This window comes from Erpetoichthys calabaricus, chromosome 1, assembly GCF_900747795.2.
Source record: "Erpetoichthys calabaricus chromosome 1, fErpCal1.3, whole genome shotgun sequence".
NCBI classification, from domain to species: Eukaryota; Metazoa; Chordata; class Cladistia; order Polypteriformes; family Polypteridae; genus Erpetoichthys; species Erpetoichthys calabaricus.
In genome coordinates this window covers 336,460,574-336,477,326 of record NC_041394.2, presented here as the reverse complement: position 1 = coordinate 336,477,326, position 16,753 = coordinate 336,460,574, and the positions used below count along the sequence as shown (strand labels likewise).

General features: G+C 40.3%; 2 protein-coding genes across 7 annotated transcripts in view; both read left to right on the top strand.

Annotated features, from left to right (window-relative positions):
• Window positions 1–16,753, top strand: part of LOC114642262 (zona pellucida sperm-binding protein 3-like) — a 392,210-nt gene that overhangs the window by 64,291 nt on the left and 311,166 nt on the right. The window lies entirely within an intron of this gene.
• The window catches only part of LOC114667074 (oocyte zinc finger protein XlCOF6-like), a 111,148-nt gene that overhangs the window by 3,063 nt on the left and 91,332 nt on the right, over window positions 1–16,753 (top strand). The window contains exons 1-3 of one of the 3 annotated variants that reach the window (XM_028822206.2): window positions 3,578–3,790; window positions 4,648–5,177; window positions 12,197–15,750. In XM_028822206.2, the coding sequence (XP_028678039.1) occupies window positions 4,682–5,177; window positions 12,197–13,797 (2,097 nt within the window). In that variant the 5' untranslated portion in view covers window positions 3,578–3,790; window positions 4,648–4,681 and the 3' untranslated portion in view covers window positions 13,798–15,750. Of the gene's footprint in view, window positions 1–3,577; window positions 3,791–4,647; window positions 5,178–12,196; window positions 15,751–16,753 lie in introns of those variants that run through there. The other 2 variants (XM_051925115.1, XM_051925112.1) reach the window with 2 other exon arrangements.

The following is a 16,753-nucleotide window of genomic DNA, read 5'->3' as shown; positions in this document are numbered from 1 at the left end:
AAAAGGTGTCATTTTGCTTGGATTTTCTCTACATTCATAATAGCTAACACGGTACTATATATATATATATATATATTTTCAGTGCATCGGAAAGTATTCACAGCGCATCACTTTTTCCACATTTTGTTATGTTACAGCCTTATTCCAAAATGGATTCAATTCATTTTTTTCCTCAAAATTCTACACACAACACCCCATAATGACAATGTGAAAAAAGTTTACTTGAGATTTTTGCAAATTTATTTAAAATAAAAAAACTGAGAAAGCACATGTACATAAGTATTCACAGCCTTTGCCATGAAGCTCAAAATTGAGCTCAGGTGCATCCTGTTTCCCCTGATCATCCTTGAGATGTTTCTGCAGCTTAACTGGAGTCCACCTGTGGTAAATTCAGTTGATTGGACATGATTTGGAGAGGCACACACCTGTCTATATAAGGTCCCACAGTTGACAGTTCATGTCAGAGCACAAACCAAGCATGAAGTCAAAGGAATTGTCTGTAGACCTCAGAGACAGGATTGTCTCTGGGAAAGGTTATAGAACAATTTCTGCTGCTTTGAAGGTCCCAATGAGCACAGTGGCCTCCATCATCTGTAAGTGGAAGAAGTTGGAAACCACCAGGACTCTTCCTAGAGCTGGCTGGCCATCTAAACTGAGCGATCGGGGGAGAAGGGCCTTAGTCAGGGAGGTGACCAAGAACCTGATGGTCACTCTGTCAGAGCTCCAGAGGTCCTCTGTGGAGAGAGGAGAACCTTCCAAAAGCACAACCATCTCTGCAGCAATCCACCAATCAGGCCTGTATGGTAGAGTGACCAGATGGAAGCCACTCCTTAGTAAAAGGCACATGGCAGCCCACCTGGAGTTTTCCAAAAGGCACCTGAAGGACTCCCAGACCATGAGAAAGAAAATTCTCTGGTCTGATGAGACAAAGATTGAACTCTTTGGTGTGAATGCCAGGCGTCACATTTGGAGAAAACCTGGCACCATCCCTACAGTGAAGCATGGTGGTGGCAGCATCATGCTGTGGGGATGTTTTTCAGCGGCAGGAACTGGGAGACTAGTCAGGATAAAGGGAAAGATGACTGCAGCAATGTACAGAGACATCCTGGATGAAAACCTGCTCCAGAGCGCTCTTGACCTCAGACTGGGGCGACGGTTCATCTTTCAGCAGGACAACGACCCTAAGCACACAGCCAAGATATCAAAGGAGTGGCTTCAGGACAACTCTGTGAATGTCCTTGAGTGGCCCAGCCAGAGCCCAGACTTGAATCCGATTGAACATCTCTGGAGAGATCTTAAAATGGACGCTTCCCATCCAACCTGATGGAGCTTGAGAGGTGCCTCAAAGAGGAATGGGCGAAACTGGCCAAGGATAGGTGTGCCAAGCTTGTGGCATCATATTCAAAAAGACTTGAGGCTGTAATTGCTGCCAAAGGTGCATCGACAAAGTATTGAGCAAAGGTTGTGAATACTTATGTACATGGGATTTCTCAGTTTTTATTATTTTTAATAAATTTGCAAAAACCTCAAGTAAACTTTTTTCACGTTGTCATTATGGGGTGTTGTGTGTAGAATTCTGAGGATTAAAATGAATTTAATCCATTTTGGAATAAGGCTGTAACATAACAATGTGGAAAAAGTGATGCGCTGGGAATACTTTCTGGATGCACTGTACATATACACACACGCAGTCGTATGAAAAAGTTTGGGAACCCCTCTCAGCCTGTATAATAATTTACTTTCAACAAACAGATAACAGTGGTATGTCTTTCATTTCCTAGGAACATCTGAGTACTGAGGTGTTTTCCGAACAAAGATTTTTAGTGAAGCAGTATTTAGTTGTATGAAATTAAATCACACGTGAAAAACTGTCTGTGCAAAAATTTGGGTCCCCTTGTAATTGTGCTGATTTGAATGCCTGTCACTGCTCAATGCTGATTACTTACAACACCAAATTGGTTGGATTAGCTCGTTAAGCTTTGAACTTCATGGACAGGTGTGTCCAGTCATGAGATATAAAGGTATTTAAGGTGGTCAGTTACAAGTTGTGCTTCCCTTTGACTCTCCTCTGAAGAGTGACAGCATGGGATCCTCAAAGCAACTCCCAAAAGATCTGAAAACAAAGATTGTTCAGTCTCCTGGTTTAGGGGAAGGCTACAAAAAGTTATCTCAGACATTTAAACTGTCAGTTTCAACTGTAAGGAATGGAATCAGGAAATGGAAGGCCACAGGCACAGTTGCTGTTAAACCCAGCAGGTCTGGCAGGCCAAGGAAAATACAGGAGCGGCACATGCACAGGATTGTGAGAATGGTTACAGACAACCCACAGATCACCTCCAAAGACCTGCAAGAACATCTTGCTGCTGATGGTGTATCTGTACATCGTTCTACAATTCAGTGTAATTTGCACAAAAAACATCTGTATGGCAGGGTGATGAGAAAGAAGCCCTTTCTGCACTCACACCACAAACAGAGTCGCTTGTTGTATGTAAATGCTCATTTAGACAAGCCAGATTCATTTTGGAACAAAGTGCTTTGGACTGATGAGACAAAAATTGAGTTATTTGGTCATAACAAAAAGTGCTTTGCATGGCGGAAGACGAACACCAAATTCCAAGAAAAACACCTGCTACCTACTGTCAAATTTGGTGGAGGTTCCATCATGCTGTGGGGCTGTGTGGCTAGTTCAGGGACTGGGGCCCTTGTTAAAAAGACGAGGGTTGGATGAATTCAACCCAATATCAACAAATTCTTCAGGATAATGTTCAAGCATCAGTCATAAAGTTGATGTTACGCAGGGGTTGGATATTCGAAGAAGACAATGACCCAAAACAGTTAGAAATCTACAAAGGCATTAATGCAGAGGGAGAAGTACAATGTTCTGGAATGGCCGTCACAATCCCCTGACTTCAAATCATCCCATAGATTTTCGATGATATTCAAGTAGGCTGTCCATGCTTAGCAGTCAAATTAAACTGATCTGGAGAGATTCTGTGTGGAAGAATGGTCAAAAATACCTCCATCCAGAATCCAGACACTCATCAAAGGCTATAGGTGGCGTCTAGAGGCTGTTATATTTACACATGGAGGCTCAACTAAGTATTGATGTCATATCTCTGTTGGGGTGCCCAAAGTTATGCACCTGTCTAATTTTGTTATGATGCATATTGCATATTTTCTTTTAATCCAATAAACTTAATGTCACTGCTGAAATACTACGGTTTCCATAAGGCATGTCATATATTAAAAGGAAGTTGCTACTTTGAAAGCTCAGCCAATGATAAACAAAAATCCAAAGCATTAAGAGGGGTTCCCAAACTTTTTCATATGACTGTATATCTATTGTCACACACGTGCGATTAGGAGACAACTAAAGGGCCTGAATAACAGTAATTCCATGCCTGAACAGGGGTTGGTAAGGTGCACTAATTGTCTCTCTCAGTCTCTTACAGACCATTCTCGGGAAATCCTGTATGTGTATATGTATAATGCATACAAAGTACAGATGAAAAAAGTATTAAAAGAAGTATTAACAATATGTTGTAAGACCCTGGGGGGGGGGGTATGTTACGCTGCCCGGCCTGTTTAAGATGAATTAACCATTTGTGAGCATGATGGCCTTTGGTATTTAAACTGTTCTTATATTCTCATCTCTGTTTGTTTTGGTGTATATTAATCTATAACATCTGGCCAATGGAAGAAGTTTAAAAAGGTTGTGGCCTGCATGTGAGGGGTCAGTGATTATTTTCCTCCCCATTTCATCACTCTGGAATAGCGCAGGTCCTGTAAGGTGGGCAGACTGGCACCAATGATATTTTTGTCAGACCTGACTCTTTGTTGTAGCCTGTTTAGTTACTGATCTGAGCCAGACTGTTCTAGATGAGCTGAGAACTGACTCAATGACTTCTGTGTAGAACTGAATCAGCAGCTTCTGTGGAAGGTTGAACTTCCTCAGCTGGCACAGAAAGTACATACGACAAAGTGCCCTTTTTTATGATGGACCCTACGTTGGTCTCCCATTTCAAGTGCTGGGAGATGGATCCCAGAAACGTGAAGGTTTCCACAACAGTCACAGTAGTGTTAAGTATGGAGTGGGGGGATAATATTGTGGGACCTCTCCTATCATCTCCTGTCATCCCCACAGTTTTCAGAACGTTTAGTTCCTGATTGTCCTGTTCACACCACAGGGCCAGCTGCTCAACCTCTCGTCTGTATGTGATACTGTCTGTCATAGTCTCTAGATTAAGCTGATGGAATGAAGAGCTGGAGAGGACCATGTTTATACTAATCATACACTTTCCTTCTGCACTGCGCCCTTTGGGCCACTTGGGGTCTCTGCTGTCCAGGTTGTGTGTCCATGGACCAATGCTGGATAGGCATGACCTTAATTATTCTTCAACATTCTTCCCACTGGTGTGCTACCTGTGGTCATGGGTCTCTTTGTCTTTCCATTCATACAGCCTGTGGTAGCTTAGCTGTTAATGATTCCTCAAGTTCCTCTTTTAATCAGTTCTGCAGTGAGCATGATTATATTTTATCATTTGAATATATGCTTTATCACCACAGAGGTATATTTCAAATTTAGTAGAGCAGATATACCATGCAGTTAAGTCCATCTTCATGTCATCTTCTCTGCTTTTTCGACAGAGAAGAAGAAAGGTGACATTACCAGCTGTGCAGTATGGCTGAGGCGTGCCCATCTGTCCAAGAACCTCTAAGTGTGGGATACAAATGTGAAGAGGGGGTCTCTAAACAAATGCATGATGATGAAGAAGCAAGGATTCCATTACTGCAGAATGACCTTCCTTCCATGTATACCATGGATAAAAGAAGTCTGAGCATTAAGGAAGAGGACTGTGAATGGGAGTCTGCACAGATCCAGCAGGAGGGTTGCAGCATTAAAGAGGAGGATTGTGAAACGGTGGCTCTTGATATTAAAAAAGACACGGAGTCTACACCTCGGATCACCAACATGCAGAACAATAAACTAAAAAATGGTGTGAAGGAAGAAGACTTGAAATCGGAGTCTGACTGTCTGGGTTTTTATCCTGGATTGGACTTCACACCCAGTAGTAACAACTCCCTACGGCATCGTTGTGACCCTGTGAAGTCCGAGTCTTTGGAATCTGATGTGAAGAGGCCTGCAGTAGCATCGGGTTCGAGTGATTCTGGAGCAGGTAGGTGCTACATGGTCAATTTCATTTACCTCATGAACTTTTAATTTTAAGATTGTTTTGGTCTACAGATTTTGCACAGCAAATTACTTTCATAATTTTCTTAAAATATTGTTCTCCCTGAACACCTCTGAGTTGCTCTTTACATTTTTTTTCTAATTGCTTATGCTAAAGCACTCCATTTTAAAAAGTTAAAAGAGTAAGTTTAACCCTTTAGATGGCAGATTGAGAGTGACTGTCATTCATTAAAGCCATTAATGTCTATTTGAATAATTTATTGTTCTACTTGATCATTTTAATACTCGTCTTTCTACCACTTTGAACTTCAGTGGATTTAATTTGGCTTTTTGTGACAAAGACTTTTAAATGTTGTGAGCACGGGTCTGAACACTATCCGACTAACACCAGCACTTTACAAAAACACACGTTTTATTTTACTAAATAAAGTCCCACACAACACAGTGCTCCCAGCACCAATCACCCTCAACACGGGCCTTTCTCTCAATGTCTGTGGGCCGCCTCTGTTCCTCAAGCCACTGGAGCTTCGTTCTGCTCCAGCTCCCGACTCTCACTCCCTGACTGTAGGAAGGCGGCCCCTTTAATTTCCTCCACCTTCCCAGATCTCCCGGGCTCCACGACGCTCGAGACCACAGGCCCCAATGGGTATGCGGCTCCTTGCTCTGTCCCCGTGGGCCCCTCATCATCCAAGGTGGCTGCCCCCTCGTGGCTCGGGGGACATACAGACCACCTCACAGTCCTTCCAGGCATCCCGGCTGGGTCTGACCTCCACTCCTGAAAGTGAAAAGAGATCTCTGCAAAGTGGTCTGAATTAATCACAAATATAAAACGCAAAGTAAAGGATCACCTTTTTACGGCATCACTCTGACCCGTTCTTCATCATGATCGGAAACAGCTGTAGCAACCCTAAGGTTAAGATTCTTGAAGCCATCCATTGCTGTCCAAGCTCATGTGAACAACCAAAACAGCACACACAACCAGATGTTGTCCTCGCACACACAAAGTTGTGACAGAGTGTGCACATTAAGTTAGTATGTTGTGCACACAAAATTGATCAAATGTATACATAAAACCAGTGTGGTACACACAAGAAAGAAAAAAAAACTATAAAATGAATCCGGGACATACAGGAAACCAATAGGGTTCATACATGAGACCCGTGTGAAACCAGTAGAAAATGGGCAGGAAATGAGTTTAATTTATACATAAAACCATTGCTATATGTAAGTAGACCAATCGTACATAACTACAACCTAACAGGTAAAGCTAACGTGCAGATTCATACTGTGGAGTTTCAGCCCACCGTACACACACAGACAGACACCAGTTGTCCAAAAACACACGCGTTTAGTTATATTCTTCAATATTGTACAGTATTGCACAGTGCTCTGACCAGCCAAATACTCGGTCCCTTTTTTCTCTCTTTCTTCTTCTTTTTCTGCTGCCCTCACTCCTCCACACGCACACACTAATGGAGTGAGTGAGGCGGCCCCTTTTATAACGCCCTGGATGTGCTCCAGGTATCCGTGATGATCTGCTGGTGGCACTTCTGAGCGTGGCGGAAGTGCTGCAATCCAAGGCTTTATAATCCTCTGGGCGCCCCCTGGCGGTGACCACGGGCCACAACAGGGCTGAGCTTCTAAGCTCTGATCCCGTGGCCCCGATGCAGACCAGGGCAGCTGCCCTCTTCGTGGTCCAGGGAAGGTATTGTTCCTCTCCCGGTCCTTCCAGGCATCCCGGCTAGGCAGGATCCTCAGCCACAATACATAAACCAATAATTGCACACTTAAACACCATTACCATTTGTACAAGTGAAACTAGTGTTGTACAAATGCAAATCGATAAATAATTTTTTGCATTTATATAGCGCTTTTCTCACTACTCAAAGCGCTTAGCAATTGCAGGTTAAGGGCCTTGCTTAAGGGCCCAACAGAGCAGAGTCCCTTTTGGCATTTACGGGATTCGAACCGGCAACCTTCCGATTGCCAGTGCAGATCCCTGGCCTCAGAGCCACCACTCCGCCTAGTAAAAGCCCAGGCCAATAGTGTGACATGTAAACCAATCTAATACATATTAAAATTGATGATTTGTGGCCCATTTTGCTCCACCGAGTTTTATCCCCATTTAAATAGGTGTAACAAACAGACATTTTAGTCCCTAATTAATTGAGACAGAAGCAGTGCTTTTATCTTTGATGGGCCGCGTATTAAGCAGAGCAAACGTTGATGCACACATTTGGCATATTTGATACGCTTGTGATCAGACCTCTGAGCTAATTGGTGTACTCCAGAACAAAGAGTGCTACAGTATGTGCCCCCATTTTTAAGAATACTGCATTCCAGGCAGGTGTTTGCTCCTAACAGAGAATTTAATTTTTGAGGAGCTCGCCATGAAAACACTTCGCCATAATGGAAAAATCAATAACAAAACAGTGCAGAGCATGAGATTAGTAAGGAAGAAAAAATAATGGCAGACGTGTGAATGTGGCACAGGCGATCCTCGTGACCTCATCCTGAGTCAGCCCTAAAGACTCGGGGGGGATTAGTTAGGTGAACTTCAAAGCACTGTTGTTCTCATCAATGAAGTAAAACATGCCTCCTGAAACTCTATCAAATATTACATTCCCTTAACCTAGCATACAAATAAAATATTTATGAACGTATCTGCTAGAAATCGGTCCACCATGTTCCACCTATTTGGCACAACGTCTTTACGAACAGAAACAGCCTCCATTGCTTTAGCAGTCTATTTCTTAAATCTTGCTTTGAACTGTAGTATTGCTTTTCTTCCATTTGTTCATCATCTATCTATCTATCTATCTATCTATCTATCTATCTATCTATCTATCTATCTATCTATCTATCTATCTATCTATCTATCTATCTATCTATCTATCTATCTATCTATCTATCTATCTATCTATCTATCTATCTATCTATCTATCTTGTAGTGCCTTTCATTCTTTCTTTCTTTCTTTCATCAAATAACATTCCATACAAGCAAGTCAAGTTTAACAAAACTGGGTTTGAAACAAATCAAACCCCCCACCCATGAGAAAGAAAGCTACGTGAGCACATTAAAACTTAAAGCTGGTAAAAATAAGTAAACAGATAAATTAATAAATATAATTAAAAAAGAGGGGAGAGAATTCACTTCCTCAATTTAAATGCTTATTCTAAAATGTTATTGATCTGATCCTGCCAGGTTTTGAAGAAGGTTTGCACAGATCCTTTAAGTGAGAATTTGATTTTTGTTTTTCCAATTTCACATAATATGTAACAGCAGTTACTCACTGACCTTTTCATTTCAAAGATGATTTGAAGAACTGAAAAACATGCCTCCTGAATCACTCTCTGATGTTACCGTTTCATTGTGTAGTTTATAAATAAAAACATGCAAAATGTTTTATCAACATATTTGCTAGTCGTCAGTCCAGCATAGGGAGCTGGCATCTCTAAATGAGGCGGCTCTGTGTGGTCCAAGTGGCTCAGTGGAGGCCGGAGGTCTGGCTGGAATTGTTAAATCAGAACTGAACATTAAACACAAAGCCATTGAACGGCCAAAGTCCTTTCAGCACTTGGACTTAAAATCGATAACGGAATCTGGGCCTGTCATCGCTCCTTATCTCCGTGGGTGATTGTAACGTGTAATTTATGGTCCTGTATGTAAGCAAATGCAAAACGTGTGACTTGTTCTTAGTTTTCTTCTTTTTCTTTTTTTTCCCTTCTCAAAGATCGCTTCTTAAACTACTTGATTAGTGATTCAGAAACTGAAAATTGAAATTCATCTTGCCTTACGAAGGAAGGGGCCTGAGTTGCCTCGAAAGCTCACATATTATAATCTTTTTAGTTACCCATTAAAAGGTGTTATTTTGCTTGACTTCTCACTAGTTATTTTTTTAATAACATTTTATTCTTTTCTTGATTCAAATGTGTTTATTTTAATCATTATTTAAGTAAGAAATTTTGAATTGAGGTTAAATTATAATGTGCAAGAAACAGCTGAAAAAGCTATTTTTTTAACAAGTTAAAAAGTTAAAATTGATAGTAAAATAGAAATGCTTAAGCAGCAAAAATACATTTATATTTCAAAAAAGTAAAACTTTAAACAGTTCAGTTTAAAAGTGAATTTTTTAAATTAAAAAAATATAGTATGAATCTTTTAAAATATTAAGTATTGAAAGTTGAAAACATAAAAATTTGTTACTAAAAAGCAATTTGAGCTCGTTGTCCCATTTTCCGTGGCTGTCCTAATCTCATTCCTAGTCTTAAACGCCTGCCTTGCCTGATCACGGTGTCTTGAAGTGTCAAAATAGTCTGCAGGGTTCTTGTAGATTTTATTTTTTTTCTCCAGCCGTCTGGCATTTTTTTCTGTCCTCCCTGGCCATCGGACCTTACTTTTATTCTATGTTAATTAGTGTTCCCTAATTTTAATAATTTATTTTGTCTTTTTTCTCTTTTTTCATCATGTTAAGCACTGTGAGCTACATTGTTTGTATGAAAATGTGTTCTAGAGATTCATGTTGTTGTTGTATCCCTCTACAGCTTTTGGTGTACATAAGTGGACATCACAACATCATTTGATGTGTATCTTAAGCAACCTCTCTGTCTCTAGCAATGCCAGATTCCTACATTTGCTATAACTTTTCCATGAACCCCATGCCACTAAGGGTAACCTTTGCTCAAAAACACGCTGTATTTATCAAACAGGTCTGCTGCTTTAGTTGGCGAGGCAAAGACGTATGTTAATGCGAATGTCTGGGGTGGTTGTGGCAGCCTTCCACACATAGTCATGTCCTACACATGATCATTATTGATCAACCCACCTTGCTCTTGCCGACTCAGCAAATGTTCTATAGATAATGCTGTCAGCTGACTTTAGGTCTTCAAAAGTCACAGATCCTCTCTTGTGCATCAGCAGCAGCCACAGACGACACCTCTCTGGGTCTGCACTAAAATTAACAGCATACCTATAATCTTTTGCTGATTGAAACTATAGAATACAAATGCATATTGCTCAGGTATATCTCTGTATGTATATGTATATAAATATGCTGCCTGGCACTCTTATTTATCTCTGCAGTTCAACTTGAACCAAGTGATATCCCTATCCTCCGCTTTCCTCACTGCCCACCTCTTCATTGCCCTCTTCATACACCACTTTTGCACTTGCTACCCTCATTATGACTACTTCCCTCATTCCCCGATGTGCTGTCAGTTTCTGTGTGCAGCATAACAGGCAGACAGACACTTGTGTTTTACTATAATAAACTAAGGGGGTTCTGCCGCCCCTGCTCGCTTCACTCACTAACCCCCGGCCCAGCCACTTTGCGTTTCTGTCGCTCACGTAAGGGGAAGCGGATGTACAATTTAAACAGATTATTTTCATGGGAATTGTTACATATGCATAATAGAAGTAACTATTTTACATTACAGCGAGTAATTAACCATATTAAAAAATAGTAAAACGTAATAAATTGAAAGAAAATTATGTCTCATGTTGCGTTAGAGGTATTCATTGCGTTATACATTTTCATTCTGTTTGGCATTGAAATTAACATGCAAATACTTTTTAAACTTACACTTTTACTGTAAAAATTCAGTAAAAACTATTTTTTTATTAACTTTTCGTAAATATCGCATTGAATTTTGATTCCATGTTAAGTACTTTGTGACAACGCAATGTATAACTGCCTGTGAGTGAATATTGTTTCTTTCTCTCTAATAAATAAATCAACTTTTTGGAATGTTTGTCTCTGCGATTTAATTGTCTTTGCAAAAGCTATTCTAACAGGAAACTGTAAATGTTTTAATACAAATGGCATATCAAGACCTCCTTTGGTGTCTAATGTTATCCCCTGAAGATGTACTACATTACCTTTCTTGTCGCCTGTTAAAATTTTACATGTCAGAATTGTTTGACCAATGTTGAATATAACTAATCTTGTCCTATTGCATAGCCCATCACTCAGACATAAATTACGCAATAACATTACGTTACATCCTTCTTTCAACAGTAATTCGTGCGGTGGAAGACCGCACCGTGTTAGTGGTTGTAGATATTCTATGTGACATTGTAAGTTGTTGATTTCATCTTCCACACCATGACCACCAATTGTTTCAGCATAGTCTATTGATACGCATTTCACCAATTTGCCATGTTAACCAGTCGACAATTTTGTGCATTAATTCGTTTGACTTCATCATTTCTCAGTGCTAGGATTGCCCGTGTACTCATTTCTTCTGTTGATAACCCTTTGGGATGAAATTGTTCAATAAGATTTGGACATAATACGTCTTCTTTTATTGGGAACTTAAAGTGAGGATAACGTAAAAATTTATAAGAGCAGAGAGCGCAGGAACTGTGTCTGACAAAAGCATTCAGAAGACTGAGTGATGAGATGACCACGGGTATGGTTGAGCGGAGGGCGGGACTTGAAAAAATCTCATGGCAAAAGTCTCGTCTCAAGATTTTCTTTTATAATAGAGAGATTTGTCTTATTTCAGCAATTGCACAAATCCTGCTCTGTATTTATGAATCCAAATCCAGCGTATGTTAAACATTTTGAGAATCTTCCTTTATGAGTTACTAGTGAAGTAACAGTTTTAGTTGCACCCTGAATCACTCTTTGAAGTTTACTGTGTTTAAACTCTTCACCAGTGATCCGGTTTAGAGTACCTGCCTTTTACTCAGGAATCTCTTTGAGACAGTGTGGTTTTATAATTTAAGGAAGCAACTTTTACAGGTTTCATCCAAAACATTCATAAAAAAAAACTATCTCCCTTATTTTTGAAATGTTTTTCCAAGTTTGGTGTTTCATTTTGGATTTCAGTCAAGCCGAGTGTTAAGCAGAGAAAATTTTCACTTTTGCCTTTAACTCAAAGTACTATGTTGGGAATGTGGTTGTGAGTTTTTATTTTAAGAAGAATAAGATTTTCTTGGGTAAATGATTACTTCTTCTCAAATGTCCTTAATTCTTAAATGCTCAATTTATATTTTGGCAGATTTACAACACAGTGGTGATATCTCCTTACCTTCGTTTACTCAGACCTCTGATGAGAATATCAGCAAAGCAAAATCTGGATCAGGAAGTGGAACGATGGCCATTGTGATGGGTACTTCTGTGCCAGTTGTGAGGCTAACAAGGACAGATGGAATTAACACTCAAATACAGCCACACAATATGGTATCATTAACTTCGTTAGTCTGTCAAGAGCGAAGGAAAAGTTTTATATGCACTCTTAAGTACAAAGAGAAGGGAAGTGCAAGACAGAAGCCATATTGTTGTTCTAAGTGTGGCAAACAATTCCCCACCAATAGCAGTCTTCAGATTCACGCAAGATTTCACACTGGACATAAGCCGTATCACTGCACTGAATGTGGTAAACGATTCTCCTCCAGCAGCTATCTTCGGCTGCACACAAGACTTCACACCGGACAGAAGCCATATCAGTGTTCTGAATGTGACAAGCAATTCACTACTAGTACCTGTCTTCGGCTGCACACGAGACTTCACACGGGAGAGAAGCCCTATCAGTGTTCTGAATGTGGCAAACGATTCACTACTCGTGGCTCTCTTCAGATGCACAGAATAATTCATACTGGAGAGAAGCCATATCACTGTTCTGAATGTGGCAAACGATTCTCTCATAGGAGCAGTCTTCTGACCCACACAAGGACTCACACAAAAGAGATGTCCTACTGCTGTTCTAAATGTGACAAAAGATTCTTCACTAGAAGTGGTCTTTATTGCCATATGAAACTTCACTCTGGAGTGAAGCCATACTGCTGTTCTGAATGTGGGAAAAAATTTACATTCAGCAGAAGTCTTAGGATCCACACAAGAAGTCATATGGGAGAGAAACCATATTGCTGTTTAGAATGTGGCAAACGATTCTCTTACAAGCAGAGTCTTAGGAAACACAGTAGAACTCATGTATCTTCTAAAATTCATATGGGTGAAAAGCCATTTTGCTGTTCTGAATGTGGGAAACGATTCTCTTCCAGAGACTATCTTCATAGACACAAAAAACTTCACACTGGAGAGAAGCCGTATTGCTGTTCTGAATGTAATAAACGATTCGCCACTAGTAAGTATCTTAAGATACACACAACAATACATACTGGAGTAAAACCCTATTGCTGTTCAGAATGCCATAAGCAGTTCTCGGCCAAGAGCAGTCTTATGAGACACATTAGGTTTCACACTGGGGTAAAGCCTTTTAGCTGTTCAGAATGTGAGAAGCAGTTCTCGACCAACAGCAGTCTTGTGAGACACATTCGAATTCACCGCAGGGTGCCATTTTGCTGTACAGAATGCGACAAGCAATTCTCTACCAAGAGAAGTCTTGTAAGACACGCTAGATTTCACACTGGAGTGAAACCCTTTTGCTGTTCCGAATGTGACAAGCAATTTTCTACCAAGAGCAGTCTTGTGAGACACACTAAATTTCACACTGAAGTAAAGCCCTTTTCCTGTTCAGAGTGTGACAAGCAGTACTTTAACAAGAGCAGTCTTGTGAGACACACTAGAATTCACACGGGAGAAGATCGTAGGGTGAAAGAAAGTCAACTATTGTTAAAGCAATCTGTCAACCTTCCCTAGTCTCTGTGTCTCATTTCTGTCTGCCTTTTGAAGAGTCTTTCGAGATGGTGACTCTGTCTCCGCGTACACTCCACCTACCATTCTGTACAAGGTTGTCAGTGTGAGTGTCTGCTGAATAACCTTCTGACCTGAGGATGAAACCTGTAAACCTAGTGATCCAAGTGCTAATGCTTCTGAACAGCAGAGGGATGAAGTTATTGTTGAGGATGGATGAGCTCTTCAATAATTGTAAATGTGTGGCCTGACTGTAAGATATTCTGTGCCAAATTTGTAACTCTCTGCAGTGGTTTGTGGGCCCGATCTGAACAGGATTTAATACACCCAGGGAGGAAAGACTGCACTGTATGCTTCTCGAAGGATGGTCAACTTAGATTGAGTCATCTACGCTTTTCCCCGATTTCTAAGGAAACCTAGACAGTTGAAGAGAGCTGAGTGTGCTGTGCCCGGTGATAGTAGCTGCAAGACAGTTATAGCTGCCAACCTGCCTTACAGCATCCCCTTCTGATACAGATGAGAGCGTAATTAGAAACCCATTATAGAGGAGCCATGTGTCTCTTCTGAGTTATATCAGATTTTATTTATTGATGAGACCACTTTTCAGAAAAAAATAGAATAAAATACCCCCCGTCCCGCTTATAACTCTGTTGAATGTGGTAAAGGGTTCTTACAGAGGTGCTGTCATTGGTTATGCACACAATCTAGACAAGAATAGGCCATTCAGCCCAACAAAGCCTCCCAGTCCTATCCACTTAATTATTCTGAAATAACATCAAGACTAGTTGTGAAAGTCCCTAAAGTCAGAACTAGAGGTTCTCTGTGTGAAGAAAAACTCCCTAATGTCTGTGTGAAATTTAGCCTGAACAAGTTTCCAACTGTGTCCCCATGTTCTTGATGAACTCATTTTAAAGTCACAGTCTTGATCCACTAGACTAATTCCCTTCATAATTTTAAACACTTCAATCAGGTCACCTCTTAATCTTCTTTTGCTTAAACTGTAAAAGCTCCGCTCTTTTAATCTTTCCTCATAACTCATCCTCTGTAGCCCCTGAATTAGCCTAGTCGCTCTTCTCTTGACCTTTTCTAGTGCTGCTATGTCCATTTTGTATCCTGGAGACCAAAACTGCACCCAGTACTCCAGATGAGGCCTCACCAGTGTGTTATAAAGCTTGAGCAGAACCTCCTGTGACTTGTACTCCACACATCAAGGCGCTATATAACCTGACATTCTGTTAGCCTTCTTAATGGCTTCTGAACACTGTCTGAAAGTCAATAGCTTATTGTCCACTATGACTCCTATTGTCAAAGCAAAAACTTTGTTGCCATTCTGCATATGATAAATAAATCTTAAGAGCAGTACCAGAATACTCATTAGTAATAATATAAAGAGGCAGCACATCCCAAGGCAGAAAAGTGATTTGGGAATGATAAACTACATGTACAGATCAATCATCTTTGGACTTCAGCCTTTCTTCATGTTCTCACAGCACCAAATATGCTGAGGAGGATTACCAGGATTCCTGGGTTTACTGGAGTTTGACACACAGAGATGTCAGTTTCACCCCAGCAGCTGAGTGACAGTGTGGGCCTGTGCAGCAACTGCAGAGAAATGACCTGGCTACACTGTAATGTATAGGGGTGTCTGTAGAATTTAATGACAGGAGAGCTCAGAAAGAGGGATGACGAGGTGATAGGAACTGCAATAAAAAGTAATGAAATGCAACAAGAAATGATCAACTTGTTAACACAACCAGCAGAGAATCGAGGCGTACAATTAGAGAAGTGCAAATAAAACCAACAAAAGGACGAACAGGAGAAGACGCAGCACAAGTAAGAAAAAGCCACCGAGTTCCATTAGGCTGGAGACACAAGTCGAGGAGTAAAACGATGGAGGGAACGTTCAACCACATTACTAAAAACCATGGGATTAAACAACACGTCCTGTTGGATATAAAAGTGCACAGCAATAACATTTTGTTTATGAAATATTTAACTCAAATCCCTATTTTTCTATACTGTTTGTTTATATCATTTATAAATTAATTTTGATTTTTTTTGGGTCTTTTAAAGCTTGTTTTTAAAGTAATCGTGCTTTATATAAGCAAAGTGTACACTTAACTAGTTTAAAAATATGTTTTATTTATGCAAATTGTCAGTTTCTTTTAAGGTATTAAAAAGGTCCTTCTATGTGGTGTGCCATTGTTTTTACTTTTCATGTTTTTCATTGAATTCTGTAATTTATGATTTAATTTAAAGCCATTTTTTAAAAACAGTTACTGGTCTTTTGAGGATTTGAACAAAAGGAGACTTGACCAAGAGAACAAAAAATTGGAAGTACTTGTGGCTTTGTGTAATTTTAAACCCTGTGTAGTGTATCCATTTACATTTTCAAACCTGCTTAATCCAGATAAGGACCACAGGGTGAACACGCAAACCCACCAGACACGTGGTAGGACCCTCTCCAATTCACCTCACCTGCATGTCTTTGGACAGATGGAGGAAACCAACGTGGACACAGCAAGAGCATGCATACTCCATGCAGGCAGGACCCAGGATACCAACTCCTTGTTGTGAGGCAGTTATGAACAATGCTGCACATCTGCACTCTGAGGACCTTCAGCCAACAAATTATTCAGCAAAATTGTGTCAGGAAATGCTAGGGGTGGGGGGGGGGCACCTCTATGCCAACAGCAATATGGCTGCGTAATGAACACCTCACTGTGATATGGACTCAAAAGTCAGAAGGTTTCATTTTAAATTTTTCATTCCTTTTTAGTCGTTCTGGTGTGTATTCCGACCCTAAGTGCGTGAATGTGATATTGTGTACAGTGGTGTGAAAAACTATTTGCCCCCTTCCTGATTTCTTATTTTTTTGCATGTTTGTCACACAAAATGTTTCTGATCATCAAACACATTTAACCATTAGTCAAATATAACACAAGTAAACACAAAATGCAGT